The sequence below is a fragment of the Hippocampus guttulatus genome, chromosome 2 (genome assembly GCF_054856545.1).
Source record: "Hippocampus guttulatus isolate MCC_2025c chromosome 2, RoL_Hgut_1.0, whole genome shotgun sequence".
In the NCBI taxonomy this organism is placed as follows: Eukaryota; Metazoa; Chordata; class Actinopteri; order Syngnathiformes; family Syngnathidae; genus Hippocampus; species Hippocampus guttulatus.
This window is the reverse complement of record NC_141262.1, coordinates 1,848,386-1,866,212: the sequence shown is the minus strand read 5'-3', so window position 1 is coordinate 1,866,212 and position 17,827 is coordinate 1,848,386. Positions and strand designations below refer to the sequence as shown.

Below are 17,827 nucleotides of genomic sequence, written 5' to 3'. Positions count from 1 at the left end.
CAGACAATGGATTTTTCTGCAGCGTTGTTCTCAAAAGTCAAGGCATACCTTTTTTTTCTTCGTGTTATTCAGTGACTTGATTGGCATCCAGAAAATTCTCCTAATCCTCAAAGTCTCGAGACTTTTGAGCCTTCCAACGGATGGACAGAAGATCAAAACGTGCTTAGATTTGTCATCTTTTTACCAACCATATATTTGATATTCACAATTAATTGAGTTCTTGCTTCGAGAAAGACAAATGCGAAAAGAATGTCATTAAGGTATCTGAAGACTTTTTAAGATAATCCAGTTGAAGAGTTTTCATGAACCAAATTAACTAAAAGATGGAATGAATGCATGCTTTCTGTATACTCTTCAAAACATACAACGTGTATACCTGAATTATGCCCAGTAGTGCCGAGTGATTATTGATGGTCACACCCATGATAATCTCAATTATGTCTCCCTCCTCAATTGATGACGATCCTTCTCAGGCTTCTGAAAGCATGTTGATGAGCCGATCATTTGAATCATTTATGTTGGAGGGAGACATCTAAAAGAGACTGGATAGCAAATCTCCAAGACCGCACCTGGGCAGCGCTGTTGTCGTCCATCTTTTTGCCCAAATTCGGCCCCGTTATTGACTGGAGAATAAACAGCGGTGTAGTCCACCTTTTGCCTTAAAGTCAGCCCTGGAAAGGATGACAAACAATCTTTCGTGTTGTCCACCAAGCACCCAAAGCCCATCCTGTGTCAGACTGGCTACGAAGTTCGCCTTTAGCATCAACGAGTTTGACAGGCAACTAATACAGGAAGTAGTCTCTTGCTCAGTCAGTCTGTGATCGACTTTGAGACAAATTTGTGAAAATCTTGACGAAGCCAGTTTTGCAATTTTGCCTGTGGAAGTTTTTAAGACTTTTAAAGAACAGATGATCGGACGCAGTGTTTTTTTTTTATATATATTTTTGGGACAGTGTCCATCTTTTGGACGAACAGAATTAAAAATGCGACCCTGTTCAGTAGAGAACTGCTTACCAATGCAAGACATTTTGTGGACCATGTCCAAATACCCAAATAAAAGCATATACAGCAGTGTCGCATTGCGGGGACAATAACTAATATTCCTTAGCACTAGACTGTAATAAATGAATAAATGTAAATGTAAAAAGATGCAATATCACTTCTACTTCAACCTCCCTTGGATTGGATTTTACATTTCTGAATTCGGGCTGCTGTGAATGTTGATGTTGGTTACCCCAGGTAATTACAATGAAGCCCGGAGGCATCGCAAATATGTGTGCAGAATAATTAGATGTAGCATAACATCGCCGGCGCATGTGTCCTTTAATTTTAATAATGTATACTTCAAAGTTAACTGTTTTAAATATTTCTTTTTTGTGTGTTTGTCTAAAAACGCTTCTGGGGACGTGCATCGGAAATTAGCATTGGCTACAAATTGGGCATGGCTGGATTAACGGTTTGACGGTTTACCGTGGTTTCAAAAACAGCAACTACTTACTGTCTGTCACCGGTAATGAGCTGAGGGGACTTCTGAGCAGGCACAATATGATTGGCTGCTTGCAGAGATTAGCGAAATAGCTCCCTCTCTGAAGTTAATTGGGCCAGTTGCTTTTATTTTTTTTTAATTTTAAATCTCTCACTGCGAGCAGACAGGGGAGGGGTGACTAGTTACGCGCAGGGTACGAGGGAGGGAGCGAGACAAAAGAGAGACACTGCGATTGTTGATTTATGTGCATTCTCGTCAAACTAAAGAAAGTAAAATGGTGCCAGCGGTACTGCTGTAGTTAGCTCCAAGAACACCAGGAGTAGTCCCCAGGTCTGTTCTGAAGAGAGCTCACCAGTGACGGGACACTGTAACTTACTAAGAAGAATGTTCATGATGATGACGTGGTATATATTTCTTTATATTGCATATTTTGGTGAAAAATAAACGCTTGTGTTAAATGGGGAAACAATGCCGTTTTTAGTCACCCAAATATTTTAAATATATATATATTTTTAAAAAGGACATTTTAAGAGCTGTTATTTCAATACCATGGTACTGCGATATTTTTGCTCACGGTTATCAGAATGTAATATGGGCCCATGCCCACTATAAATGCTGTGATGCTGGACATGACAGATGTGTTCCTCAGTTATCTGTGCTGTAGATCTGTCCCTATTCAAATAAACATGAAATGACATGAAATGAAAAAAAACATCCATCCTGGTGTCAACTTGGAACAAATCCAGTGTGGGACATGCCACTTGGCCTAAATCAATCCTGTGATTGACAAGCAAGCAATCCAAGGTCTAGTCCACCTTTGTCAGACAGTCAAGCGTCATCTAGGATCATCTTTAGCGGACCCTTGACACAGTGGGAAGAAGACAATGAAAAAGGTGTGTGTATGGTCCAGTAAGTGACCCAAGCGTGTAGTTTTTTTTTTTCATTTTCTATCTGTACAAAATATGGTTGCGGTCCATCCAAACAGTTGATGACTTTTCAGTCTGAAACAAAGCGGCGACTGGTCCAGCCATCGTAGATTCCTGGTTGGAGAAGAAAACAGTCACGATTAGCGATTGATTCAATCTTTTGTATTGTCTCTCATGAAACTGCCAACAGATTTGGCCTCATCTTTCACCGAAATGAGCCTGTCCTGCACAAGATCGACTTGGAGACGATGGCCTATGTGAAGAACATCAGCCTGCGGGACGTTAACTGCATCCCCAAGTCGGCGGCTTACACCCACTTGGGCGGCTACTACTTTGTCAATTGCCGCCCAGACTCCACGGGCGCCACGCAGCCGCAGGTCATGGTAGACAGCGTGACGGACGGCGTGGTGGGCCAGAACCGCGACGTCACCGGAACGCCCCACGTGTCCCCGGACGGCCGCTACCTCGTGACCGTGGACGACGGCGACGGCCTCATGCGCATCCAGACTATCTCGGAGCGAGGCCAGATCGGGGAGCCCTTTGACATCCACACCAACCTGCACATCTCCGACCTGGCCTTCCAGCGCTCCTTCACTGAGGCCCACCAGTATAACGTGTTCGGAAGCTCCGGGCGCCAGACCGACGTGCTGTTCGTGGAGCTGCACAGCGGCAAGGTGAAGATGATCAAGAGCTTGAAAGAGGCCATCAAGCCGTACGAATGGCTGTGGAGCGCCAGTAACCGGGCGGTGGTGGGCGGCGGCACCTTTGGCCAGTACCTCATGACCCCTTCCCGGGAGTCCCTGTTCATCCTGGACGGCCGGCTCAACAAGCTCAACTGCGAGATCACCGACGTGGTCCAGGGCAATGTGCTGGCGTGGGTCGGGGAGTCTTAGTCCAGTTCCGGTACTGCTGCACTGAATTTTGTGGGAGAGTAACATATTTGAAAATGCTAATTGACCATGCTGAGCTCCACGTCACGAGAAATCCAAAAGTAATTGGAGTCCCAAAAATATATTTCACTGGTCAACAAGTTTTGACAATTTATTTTTCTTTTCTGGATGATTTTTTAATTTTTTTGTTTTTTCTCCAGCACATCAATTTTTCATCAGAATAAAAAGATGATTATAATGAAATATGTAGTGAAGTAATATGTGTAGTAAAATTTATTTATCAATTAAAGGATAATAGTTGGATGGGTTAGGTTCAGCAACAGGTGGAATATTTATTGGGAATCATCATAGCTCTAAATTACAATGCATGGTAAAATCTGTTTTGCGCAAGCTTTTATTGGTCAAATTTTAAAAATCAAGGAAAATATCTCAAAAACCTGTGTGCTGGGGGAAAAAGAGTAAAGACATTTTTTAAATCAGCATTAAAAATATGTTGAGAGGCACATATAGCACTCATAAATCTCTGATTAAAATTTGCCATTGACCAGCGTTATTTAGTGAAGAGATAGCCAATGCAGATGCGGACCATTTCTCGTAATACACCCCAAACTTCTCTCCCGTGCCTTCAAGGAAAATTATCATTGTAATTTTTCCCCCACCCCTCTTCGTTCACCGAGAGCTTCGTTACTGTCCGGTGCCCACAAACCTTCAATGCAGAATACTAAACAGCATTTGGTAAACTTTGATTGCATTTTTTCTGTTATTTTTTGGTTCCTGCCCAAATCAGTAAAATCAAAACTCGACCGTGATGCGTTAAGAAGAGCAAAAATAAATAAATAGTCAATTACTTCAAAGATTGTTCCTTGAGGATAAGTAGGTAGAGCACTTGTCTGTATGAAAGATTAAAATCTTGGACCAAACCAAAAGGAGGGAAATTAGACTAGACTAGGATGCACCCGAGTGAGATTAGCGATTAGAGTGAGATAGAGTGGCTTCTTGTGATACATTGTGTGCAAGACGATGACAATGGACACTTTCTATGCATTAACAATCCCAATGACAACTGCATCTGAAAAATTCACAATGGAATTTTCACGTGTATATAATGATATGAAATCTGTCTTTCCTGTCTCATTGTTGTCACGCCTCATTCTGACTTTTTCTGCCGTCTTGTTCTTTGTTTACATCCCGAGCGGCTGATTCAGTCGGTGACCGACTGTACAAATCAAAAACACAAGTGATGGTCCTCCACTGAGCGCGTTGCCGTCACCACTTCTCACGTTCACGGTAGTCATGTTTGTGTATGTGAGTGTGTGTCCCTTGGTGCGATTGCCGATTGTTATATATATATATATATATATACTGTATATATATCTCAAAATAAAAATAATGCTTGTCATTTTACCCAACAATAAAATCTGTACAAACGAAGCCATGTGTAATATCTGCTCTTTCAGTCATGACCGCGCTCTTCCCTTTCGAGCTGGAACACGAGTCCATCAATTTAACGCTTGCCGCTTATCATGGCCAACAACACTCACGTTGGCCATTCGTCTAGTTGGATGGGAGATATTTTATGTAGCGTGTGATCGTCACAAGGAGAGATTGCAATTACTTTTGAAATTGTCTGCGAATGTTCAAAGAATTCACAGTGCATTTATGATCTTAGATTGTGACGGCATTACAACCGTCAGCAAAAATGTTGTGGTATCATGGTAAGAAAATGAACAATTAAAATTATTTTATTATTTATTTTTTTTTTTCATAAAGTTGGTCCGTATTTCTTTCTTTTATTCTCTTATACGTTAATAAGGATACAGTGTTATGCAAAGGTGTACTTATAACAATTTTATAGACAAATGATACTGTGCGGGGAGAGGGGGGGCGCGAGATGTTTTCCTCTTCCTTGGGGTGGCATGACAGAAAATAATTGAGAACCACTGCCTTAAATACATATTCAGGCTGCTGTGTTGTGGATGCCCCCCCCCCCGTTATTGGGAAATACACAACTTTTTGGATAGGTGCCACTTAGTGACGGATTTTCCTTTTTTGCAGGAAGCCTTGGTCCCTTGTCACCAGCTCATCGTGTGACTCGAATGGCCCTCCAAAGTCTTTGTTGAGGCATTCTTTGCATGCCCATCTCCATTTCTTTTCGCCAGACAGCCACACAGGCTGGTGATTTCTTTGAATAATTCTCTTGGCCGAAAGTCCCCTAATAACGCAACCACGTGAATGGAAAGGGGGTACCGACACTTTCTTAATTATCTGTAGTCGATGCTTTATGTGGTCGAGGTCACATAAGCCACAGTCTCCATCAGGAGACTTAACTCGAGTCCGCTTAATCATGTCGTCTCCATGACGACTGATTGGTTGCGGCTCCATGGTCCAGTCACGGCACTAACAGCGACTCACGAAAAGACTTTCTCCTTGGCGTATGAATACATTTGTCATGCAGGGCCACTGAGTAAAATGTGGGTGGGTTTCATATGGTTGAATGACGGGGTGCTTTTGTTTGTTTTTATTATAAACTCCATGTGCACACACACAATTAGCGGCAGGAAGGAAGCTGCACAGTGTTCGCTATCTTCCAATTAAGATTACCAAAAGCCATTCAGAGAAACTGGTACCACAGTCAATATGAAAAAAAGCAAAAATAGACATGTTAATATTATGAGATGCTATTACAGAGAAATGAACGCCGACCCAAAAAATACAGTCGCATTAAGGTTATTGTCGTTAATGAGAACTAATGAAAAAAAACTCAAACTAAAATTGAAAAAACATTTTCATTTAAGGAATAAAATAAAAGTGAAAATACTCTTAAAATAACAAAATATAACAGAAATTCCTTTTTATACTTAAAACTGATTACAGTATAATTATCACAAAAATGTTCTTCCTTTTTTGTCAGTTAAGATTGTAAATACGGATTCGGGGTTCATTTTAAATTTTATTATTTATTTTGGGACTACTATACATCCAATCCGTACAGAAGAAGGAAGGTCCAACAGTCATTTGGGGCACTGTCATTTACTTTATTACACAATCTCTAATGACATTTTTTATGTTGCAAATACACTATAAAGTAATAATAATAATAATAAAATTAAAACAAAATCAAATACAAATCTAAGACAACCTAAAATTAACACTAAAACCACTAAAACTTCAACTAAAACAAAAATTACGAATAAAAAAAACAAAAATGTTAAACCAATAAAAAAATCGACTTGCTCAAAAATTAATGACAATTAACTGAATTTAAAAAAATCTCACAGCAATATTAAAATTGACTACAATAAAAACTAATTATTTGATCCAATCATCGACAATATTGTAAATACAAGAAATGCATTTAAACATAATTGATCTTACTTTTGAGGTTTCAGGTGCAAGCTGTCATTCAGATGTTGAGGTTTTCTTGTTTGGGGGGGGGGGGGCAGGGCGTTTGCTTTTACTTTGAGCAAACGTTTGAGAACAGTAAACTCAACTCATTACATAACAAGCAGCAATTTGGCAGATAAAGAATAATTCTTTATTTATTTAAAGAAAATGAGACTCCCAACTGTTGATTGTCACTGCAAGTTGAAGTTTATGGCCAAAATAAACATAAAATGAAGAATTATACACATTGGGCATTTAAAATCCCCAAAATGTAATGCTAACAAATGCGAACAAACAATGTAAAAGGCAATTAAGTTTTGGTGTTTGAACCCTTTAAACAATGGATATTTGAACACAAACGGCACATCAACACATGTAGACGGGCAATCTAAGAATACTGACAGGCATATTGCCATTAATAGAGTACCCATAATAGCAGATCCTACCAAAGCATGTAAACAGTCTCTTGGATAACTGGATGCAGAAGACACAGAAGAGAGTGTTGACTGGGAGAAAGCTCAACGGACTGACCATATGTCACAGAGGTATCCAGGTTTAGACACTGGAAGACTTCAGGCCTACAGTATGTGTCATAATAAAGGTAGCATAATACAGTCCCACAGTAACTGCAGAGCAACAACACACCCACTGAGTGTATTGAGTGTCTTAGCATCAACTGATTATTCCCAACCAAAAACCCAGCATCCACTGATGCACATAAACTCCCGGCTGAATTACAGTCATATTGCCTGTTGTAAAAGCGTTTCTGGCAGAGTATTCAAGGTTGTCATATTCTGTGAAAACTTGAACAACACTTTGCATTTTTAATTAGGTGCTTTTCCTCATAATCATTTTCATTTGTATGGACAATCCATTTTGCTCAATAAGACGACGGCAGTTTTTATCACCCCCCTCATCCCACCGCATGTCTCATGGCATTTTCATCTTCCTGCTAAGCCTTTGAAAATAATGAGCGTCTTGACTTTTCATCAACATCTCTTCTTCTCCTGGCCTGTGCTCATCTTATAGTCGACCGCATGGGGACAACACTGGCTGCTATGCAATGGCTGATGCTATTTTAAACCAATTAGTAGATCCTAAACTTCTCTAATTTGTTTAAAAACTACATTCCCCGCCGCCCCACCAAAAAAAAACAAAAAACATTTCAAATGATATCTATACAGTCTGACCTGACTTGCTTGTTATTTGTTTTGACGTGATGTGTTGTCCTCGTCGGAGACAAAGTCACGGCTCGTTGCACACTAGGGCAGCCATTTTGTGCGCGTGTGTTTGTGACACTGTGTTATTTTATTGTCAGAGCTGTCTGATGCGTGACTGTAGGATTTTCTTCCCACTCAACAGTGGAAAGATGCTACCTTTCACAGAGCTTCATATAAGCACGCCGTTGGTAGATACAGCACAAACACAAATAGTTATTACCGACAGGAAAATGAACGAGGTGCAGGTGAATTAGGAGGCAATTCCGATGTAATGGAGCAAGCAAGCAAAATCTGGCATCACCCCCGAAACAATCAAAGAGGCAGGCCCGTACATGCTAGGTTCCTCCATATATTCCCCACATGACACCGGCGTCGCCTGGGAGCTTTTCTCTGGGTCACAGAGAAGCCTTCCACCTGGCTGCGTGCTCATTATCAGCAGATGATACCTAGCCCATGTTGTGTGCGTGCGGAGGTGCCTGCGTGCTTAAGGTGTGTGTCTATAGGAGGAGGGAGGGAACTGGGGGGAGCATAAAAGTGTAGGTGTGAAGATGTGTGTCCATGTGTGTTTGCGGATGTAACTGTCGGCTTACGGACAGACGTGTATTCACACGTGTGTATTTGTAAGTGCAGATGGCATGTGCGAGTGCACTATTGAGATGAATATAATATATGTGAGGGAAAAGGGGAAAAGGTTCTGAAAATTCTCCCTGTTGGTGTCATTTAAAGGAGATATTATGAATGTTCTTTTCACACTTTAAAACTGGTGCAGCATGCTTTCCTCAAATGTTCAAAGGATTGGGAATTAGAAGCACACTTTTCGCACCTTATTCCTGTACACCGATTTACAGGATGTATAAACCAGGGGTGCCCATTACGTCGATCGCGATCCACCGGTAGCTCCCGGACTGGTCCCAGGTCGATCGCAAGGCGTGCAAAGGGGGAAGGGGGGGAACAAACATTTGTGTGTCTTTGTGCATGTTAGTAATATATTTTTGTGTTAATGCACACTGCACCCTAATAATCACATCAATCTCACGTTCACAAAAAGTAATTAAAAAATCAAATAAGCAGGTCATCTTTAACCTATGGTGGCGCGTGACCTGCGTCAAAGGAAGTTGTTAGCGCTCAGCAGTCTGCAAATGCAGCTTGTGATCAGAGCTGTTGCGATGTCGCTTTGATTATTGTTATTATTATTATTGTTATTATTATCAGGCAAAGTGTGTTTCGTGTACAATTCAGTGATGTCACTCGCAAAGAATGGCAATCCGGACGGCCGAGGAAAGCTTTTTAAAACGGTACGCGTCAGCTACGATAATAACATGCTGTAAAAGTGCCTCGCATGCCTCCACGTCAGGCTGTTGCTCATCACACATGCGTGTGTAAGTGCGTGCGTATGCGCGCGTGCGCCTTAACGGGCCAATCGCGGGAGGTTGGTTGATCGAAAAGTAGATCTTTGGTCAAAAAAGTTTGGGCACCCCTGGTATAAACCATTGAAGTCAATTTGCCACATCATGTACCCATTCAAATGATGTTCACATCATTCATTTTACTTTGACATGACTTTTGCAATGTTGAACGAGGTCAATTCACGACACATAAAGGTGCACCACGGCCTTGTTGGCGGCAGTAATTTGCACAAAATGGTTACCGAATGCCGCGCTCCATCTGCTGGATCTGGTGAGACTCCACCAAATTCTACCAGAATACAAGCAGATGGTAACCTCCGCAATAAATAAAAATACATTCTGTGATCTGCACCAGACTTGCATACAAACCTTTAGCATCTCACCTCACATTTTTCATGTTTGGAGGAGGTAATGAAGCATAATGGTGCGTGTGAATGAATACAACCCATCAACATGCTAATCGCACACTTTTGAAGGCCTCACTGATTAATTAACGGCTGTGTAGAATATACTGAAATGAAGCATCTGGACTCAACAGGCAGTAGGCAACAAAATAATTAACAATAATTATAATTAGGGCATTTCAATTCCCCGAGTGGAATTGATACTATCTGAAAATGGCTATAACTGGTGTGTGAGGCAGAGCACGGCTTAGGCTCTGGTAGCAGTCCTTTTGAGAGGAGTTGGACACTCTCCCATTCTGGAGTTGCCCAAGGTGAGAGGCGTCGAGCAGGTGTGGCACGCTTATCGCCCTCCGGCTTGATTGACTGTACATTGGGGCTCACTTCAGTGGACGAGAGGGTAGCCTCCCTCCGCCTTTGAGTGGGGAATGTTGTTTGTGCCTATGCACCAAAGAGCAGTCCAGAGTACCCACCCTTCTTTGAGTCCTTGGAGGGTGTTGTGGACAGCGCTCCCCCTGGTGACTCCATCATTCTACTGGGGAACCTCAATGGTCAAGTGGGCAATAACAGTGAGATCTGGAAGAGCCTGATAGGGCGGAACGCCCCCCATATCTGAACCCGAGTGGTGTTCTGTTATTGGACTTCTGTGCTCGTCACGGATTGTCCATAACGAACACCATGTTCACACATAAGCGTGTCCATAAATACACTTGACACCAGGACACTCTAGGCCAGGGGTGGCCAACCCGCGGCTCGCGATACGCTCTTTGGCTGGCTCAATGCGGCTCCCAATTGACAAGCGTCGAAAACGCCTCTGCTGCCATTCAAACAATGGCACTAAATACACAGAACTTACAACGTCAGCCTATCATCAATCCCATTACTTGATTGACATACAGGGCAACCAATCAGATAACAACTGAATCACGGCTCATGCGCAAACAACGATGCTCAGCGCTAAGCTAGTCAGCGAATTACCTCAGATTTTAAGGCAGGGGTGCCCAATACATCAATCGCAATCGACCAGGACTGGTCCCAAGTTGAGCGCAAGAGTTGGGAGGAGGAAATGGGGGCGAAAAAAACTGTCTGTGCGTTTCGATTTCGTTCATGTTCGGTAACGTTCCGGCTGTCGCTCATCTCAGCGTGCGTGCGTGCTGGCCTATGCGCACGTGTGAGTGGTTGGGCGTCCGCATATGTGCGTGTATGCGTGCGTGTATATATGCTTACACATGCGCGATCGGGTCGATCGCGGGAGGTTCGTTGCTTCAAAAGTCGATCTTCGGTCAAATATGTAACAAGCTGACCCAAGTAGTAAGTAACCACTGCAGCTCGTGTGTGTGTGTGTGTGTGTGTGTGTGTGCGTGTGTGAGAGAGTGTGTGATTTAGCTCTTAGTCTCTGACTGGAAGGCCACCCCTGCTCTAGGCCGTAGTTCAATGATTATCTTTGTAGTCGTGTCATCTGCCTCATGTTTTGGATACTCGGGTGAATACAGGGGCGCAGCTGTCAACTGATCATTGAGTCTGTGTGGACCATGTTTCGTGCCTCCATTCTTTAAGGGGCTGATCGGAGCTGTAGCTGCACTGTTGTCGGTGCCTGTCAGGGAGTTTTATGGGGTGATGCTTCAGGAGTACGGTGTACCGAGCCCCCTGATATAGGCTGTTTGGTCCCTGTACCACCGAGGTCAAAATTTGGTCCGCATTGCCGAGAGTAAGTCGCAATCGTTTCCAGCCCTTTGTCGCCGAATCTGTTCATAACCTTCATGGATAGAATTTCTAGGCGCAGCCAAGGTGTTGAGAGTGTGTCCTGTTTGGTGGCTTCAGTATTGCATCTCTGCTTTTTGCAGATGATGTGGTGCTGTTGGCATCTTCAAGCAGGGCTGTCCAACTCTCACTGGAGCAGTTTCCAGCCGAGTGTCAAGCAGTTAGAATGAGAATCAGCACCTCCAAATCTGAAACAATGGTCCTCAGTCGGAAAAGGGTGGAGCGTCCTCTCCAGGATGAGATACTGCCCAAAGTGGAGGAGTTTAAGTGTCTTGGGGTCTTGTTCACGAGTGAGGGTAGAATGGAGTGTGAGATCGACGGGTAAATCTGTGCAGCGTCGACTGTGATGCCGACTCTGTATCGGTCTGTCTTGGAGAAGAAGGAGCTGAGCCGAAAGTCAAAGCTCTCCATTTACTGGTCGATCTATGTTCCAACTCGCACCTACGGTCACCGGAAAGAACACGGTTCCGGATAAAAGCGGACGAAATGTGTTTCCTTCGCAGGCTCTCCCTTAGAGACAGAGTGAGAAGCTCAGTCATCCGGGAGGAACTGAGAGTCACGCCGCTACTTCAACACATTGAAAGGAGCCAGATAAGGTGGCTCGGTCATCTGATTAGGATGGCTCCTGGACGCCTCCCTGGTGAGGTGTTTCGGGCATGTCCCACCGGCACGAGGCCCCTGGGACAATCCAGGACACGCTGGAGACACTTTGTTTCCTGGATGGCCTGGGAATGCCTTGGGATCCCTTCGGAAGATGTGGCTGGGGAAAAGGAAGGTGGGCTCCCCTGCTAAAGATACTGACTCCGCAACCCAGTCCCGGATAAGCGGTAGAAAATAGTATGGTATGGTCTAAAAACAGCAGTACTTTTCGACGTTCATTTCAGATTGCTGTTCTGTATGATTGGCAGTTGCCACCAACATGGAATGTGAGGGACCACGGCTTTCATTACAAAGACGGCGAGAGGCAGAGCGAGGGCTTTGCAACTTGGTGAGTATTTCAACACCAGGTAGGGCAGTGACTTGATTTTGCAGAATTTAGAAAGAATGAGAGAGCAAGAGAACGAGAGACAGAGAGAGCGATTTCCAATTATCGCTCTACTTCCATTGGTGAGATCACAACCCATCTGCAGTAGGGTGTGAAAGAATGGACGCCTAAATACTTTTTTTACTGAAGACCGATCCAAGGCTGTGTGTCTTATTTTCCAAGAAACTGGGGCGGTTTTAAAATAATACAACATCAGCCGTCACTTTTCCACCAAGCATGCTAATTACGCTAGCAACCTTTCAAGACAAGAACGTACGACAGGTTGCTAGCAAGCTTGCAGGCTCAGCAAAACACCATTACTCGAGTAACTTCCATCAAGGAAGCAAGCACGAAGATATTTACTGGCATTCAAACTAGCAAAAGCTAGCTAGCCTTTCTCCGAAGGGGTGTTTCTTAAAGAGTGTATGGTCGAGACAGCAAGTATTTTAGTTCTTGAGAGCAAGAGCAAATTTGAAAAAAAATTGCTTATCACCCTAGTCAGTGACTCGCCATATTGAAGAAATTGACGAACATTTAAGAAGCAAAGTAAACAAAAACCAAACAAAAAAAAGCTGAGGTATTTACATGATATTCTTTGGCACTGGATGAAAGCAATATTCCTACACTGCATAATTCACCAGGAAGCACTGTGTAAATCCATGCTGCAGCTTGAGCACGTAGTGAAGCCAGTTGTGAAACTTGTTAATTTTAGTCAAGGGAGAGGACTTCACCACCATCAGTTTATTCATTTACTTGAAGAAACTGACGCTGATCACACGGACTTACTGTACCATTCTAATGTCCGCTGGTTAAGTATGGGTAAAGTATGTCAACGTGTGTGAGAGCTCAAACACGAGGTTGTTTCTTTTTTGGAGCAACTTGAGAATACTGACAATTTCCCTGAACCGAATGACACAGGTTGGCTTTGTGATTTTGCTTTACTGTGGACCTACTGACACACATGAACGAGCTGAATAGAAAGCTACAAGGGGGGGGAGGGACAGTTTGTGCGTGAAATGCAAGCAAACGTCAGAGCCTTCAAAAGCAGGCTGGTTTCATTTCTGAAGCAAATGTCAGACATTTCCCCACACTGGCTACGTTAAAAAAGGCCCCGCAACATGAAAAAAAAATACAGAAAATCACCGGATGACCTGTATGACAAATTCGGCCGGCAGTTTTGTGATTTTGGAAAAATTGACAGGGCCCTTCAGCTGGTGTCACGTCCCTTCTCACAAGACCCGGAAACAGTGCCACAGGAGTTGCAGTGCGAACTGATAGATCTCCAATGTGACATGATGTTCAAGGACAAAATCAACTCCCTGAAACTGGATGAGATTTATGCTTCATTAAGTGCAGCCAAATTTCCAAACGTCAACAACACTGTTTTCATTCAAAAGTATGCTAATACTTAAATGCTTTTGTTCTGTTTATGTTTTGTATGTACTGCTAACGGGCTGCCCGGTGGGCCAGTGGTTAGCGCGGTGACCTCACAGTGCAGAGGTGCAGGGTTCGATTCTGGCTTCGGCCTCCCTGTGTGGAGTTTGCATGTTCTCCCCAGGCCTGCGTGGGTTTTCTCCGGGTAGTCCGGTGTCCTCCGACATTCCAAAAACATGCATGGCAGGCTGATTGAACGCTCTAAATTGTCCCTAGGTGTGAGTGTGAGCGCAGATGGTTGCTCTTCTGTGTGTGCCCTGCGTTTGGCTGGCAACCGGTTTCAGGGTGTCCCCCGTCTACTGCCCAAAGACAACGAGAAGAGGCTCCAGCACCACCCGCGACCCTCGCGAGGATAAAGCGGGTCAGAAAATGGATTGATGGATGGATGGATGGACTGCAAACAAATTCAGTTTGTATCGTATCTTGTGCTGACCCGGCCCCTCTGTCAAATTTTAAAAGTCAATGTGGCCCCCAAGCCAAAACGTTTGCCCACCCCTGCAGCATTTTATCATCAAACAACCAAATTACACTTGTCAATATAATAGCAGATCTGTGTGTGTGGCGCATGCAGTGGACGCATTGTTGAACATAAATACCACCCTGCCCACTATATCAACAATGGTGTTGGCTAATGCAGCTTCATAGCTTTGGCAAGATCGTGCTTCCACTTGGGCTGGTAGCCCTTTAAAAATGGTGGATGTTCAACCCAGCCCATCTTCCAAGTGATGGGTGGAGATCTGCAGAGGGGGCGGGATTAGAGGATGAGAATTTGCCAAATAATGACATAATTAGGCAAAACTCAGAAGGGGTCGCCCACACATACGGTATATTTTGAGAAATAGGCAGACGACAACAAAAAAGTATGTGATTGTTGAACTGCACCCGATTACTTGACAGAGCCAACTATTTGTATCCAAGCAATTATGGTTCCATAATCTCACTTGAAACCCAAAGAAGCCCAAAATAACTGACTTTGCGGCGTCACTGTGTAAAGTATTAAAGACCTACCAACCTTTAAACAAGCAAAATACCTGCCAGAGTTGTTTGTATCAATCTGCACAAGCAAAGGCAGACGTTGTGCTCTTGCATCTTTGTTCTAAAGGAAGGAATGCCGAACGCATCTAGGAAACACTCGCACACCAAAATAAATGTGAGCCGCAAACATTCCTTGCCATTAGGAATTGATGTAAATCCAAAAGTCAGCCAGCGATCAGTGTGCAGATAACTAGTTTCAGCCACCACGCCTTTTTTGTGTTTGGCCTTTTTTGACGACAGTTCTGTGTTTTCATGATTGTGCCTCGCACATTCGTGCTAGAGAAGACAAAGTCATGTCTCCTTTTGCTGCTCCTTGAGAATACGGAATGAGTTGTTTGTGAGCAGGAACAGGGCTGCGAGGTGCGTTTGTCAAAGTCATGTCAAGGAATCCTTAAACGAGATATCCAAAAAAAACTATTTTTAAACAATTGAATCAATGTGGGGAGGAACTTTGCTGCTCTTATATGTACACGAGAGTAGGGCGCGACCAATATGGATTTTTTTGGGGCGGATAACTGCTGATTTCGACGCTGGACAGAATAAAATTCTGTCAGCTGATTAATAGGCCGATAAATTGAAAGTATATATCCATCCATCCATCCATCCATCCATTTTCTGAACCGCTTGATCCTCACTAGGGTTGCGGGGGCTGCTGGAGCCTATCCCAGCTGCTCTTCGGGCAGTAGGCGGGGGACACCCTGAATCGGTTGCCAATCGCAGGGCACACAGAGACAAACAACCATCCACACTCACAATCACACCTAGGGACAATTTTAGAGAGTTCAATCAGCCTGCCACGCATGTTTTTGGAATGTGGGAGGAAACCGGAGCACCCGGAGAAAACCCACGCAGGCCCGGGGAGAACATGCAAACTCCACACAGGGAGGCCGGAGCTGGAATCGAACCCGGTACCTCTGCACCGTGAAGCCAACGTGCTAACCACTGGATCACCGGGCCGCCCAAAGTATATATCATGAATAAAATATTTTTGGGGGGACCCTTAATGCCTACAACAGTAAATATATTCATTACAGACAGAACACCTGACTGTTTTGTAGCACTTTGTCCTTTATTTGTTCAACTTTACCAAACGATATCTCAGACAATCACAAGTCCTCCCCAAATCTGCCGTAGTACAAAGACTGACCTGTGAGAGGCAGCAATTTGCTACAGCACGGGTGGCCAAACATTTCGGACCGAAGATCGACTTTTCGATCAACCAACCTCCCGCGATCGATCCGTGACCACACACGCGCGTGCACATACACACACATACGCCATGATGAGCAATAGCCTGACACGGAGGCATGCGACGCAGTTTTGCAGCCTGTTAACTATCGCAGCTCACACGTACCGTTTTAAAGTGCTTCCCTCGGCCCTCTCGATTCCTATTCTTTGCCCTCGCCCTCTGTGAATTGTACATGAAACAAACTGAATGAGAATAATGATAACGATAAAAGGTAGAGCGCAACAGCTCTGATCCCAAGCTGCAATTGCAGCTGCTGAGCATTAACAACTTCCGGTGACGAAAGTCACGCGTCACCGTAGGTTAAAGATTTACCTGCTTTATTTGATTTTGTTTTGTTCATACTTTTTGTGAAAATGAGACTGATAGGTTGATTAGGGTGCATTGTACATTAACACAAAAAGTATATTACTAACATGCACAAAGACACACAAATGGTTGTTTGTTTGTTTTCTCCTCTGCACCCCTCGCGATCGCCTTGGGACCAGTCCGCGATCTACCGGTCAATCGCGATCGACGTAACGGGCACCCCTGTGTTACAGGTTATCCAGGCCACCATCAAATACAAAAGTCAAAGTAGTCGTAGTAGGAAGAATCCTTCAAGTCACAATCACAAAGTCTCTGGCTACTATTTGCCGTTGCAAATATTGAACTGCTTTAGTAGTTAAAAAATATATATAAATTAAGGACATCTGGTCTTTGCTGATTCTGATCAAAAGTGTGAGTGAATGCTCAAATTTGGCCTGATTGTCAGTGTGAATGTAGCCCGCTTTAGAGGAGAAGCTGCAGCTGCTTTGGTGACCCTCTTTAATTGAATGGGAGGCTTATGAACGAGAGAGGCTCGTAAACTGTAAATCCTCCATTCACTTGACACTTGGCGCGTGAAATGCATTCCAGACGTTCTACTTGTCACCTCTGAGCGTGCTGCTTCATTGGGTTAAAGCCTCTGCGAATACACAACGGGGACGAAGCCGGCAGATAAAGTGAAATTGAAATATCGTGCGACATGACGCTAGCGTAGAAGACGCCGCGGGTGAACTGAACACGAACAAGAAGATCTCTTCCGGTTTCTGCTGTCACCCCCAAGTAGGAGGAACGTGTCAATTGTGGCATCACGTGAGATTTCAGCATATTTTGTGAGACTAATTAAGCTCAGCAAGCAACTAAATATTCAAAAGGACAATTATGATTTTGGAACCAATGACCAATCAGCGAGTTTAAAAAACATTTATCCTGTCAGAAGATGGACCAAACTATCCAATCTATTTATAAACTTTTTCTATCGTACAGTGGAAAAAGCAGATGCTAACCTAAGCAGCATAGAGCTGTAGAGCACAGTGGCAAATGGATGACATGGGCGTGACCAGTGAAGCTTACAACGAAACATTTCTGTTTAAGAGTTTTAGTCAGGCTTCTTCAAACACAGAGTTGTTGCATTTTATTTTAGATTGATTAGAACCTCCTTAACATTTGATTATATTTATTATTTGGCGGGGTTTAAAGATGTTACAGTTTTTGTACTTTTAGTCAATACTTAGGTGATGAAAGTCGAGTCCATTTAAACTCAAACTCAAACGATCACATTCAGAAAGCGTCATGGTCTCCCAGACAGTC

At 43.6% G+C, this 17,827-nt stretch overlaps 1 protein-coding gene and 1 long non-coding RNA gene across 2 annotated transcripts in view; both read left to right on the top strand.

Moving 5' to 3' along the window:
- The window catches only part of fstl5 (follistatin-like 5), a 151,428-nt gene extending 146,695 nt beyond the window's left edge, over positions 1 to 4,733 (top strand). The window contains exon 16 of the mRNA XM_086106122.1: positions 2,603 to 4,733. Coding sequence (XP_085962248.1) covers positions 2,603 to 3,305 — 703 coding nt within the window. The 3' untranslated portion in view covers positions 3,306 to 4,733. The remainder of the gene's footprint in view (positions 1 to 2,602) is intronic.
- Positions 4,734 to 11,983: 7,250 nt separating this feature from the next.
- LOC147208204 (uncharacterized) lies at positions 11,984 to 13,843 on the top strand. The gene is made up of 3 exons (XR_015100281.1): positions 11,984 to 12,249; positions 12,359 to 12,462; positions 13,700 to 13,843. It is a non-coding gene; the product is annotated as an uncharacterized LOC147208204 (long non-coding RNA).
- Positions 13,844 to 17,827: the final 3,984 nt, after the last annotated feature.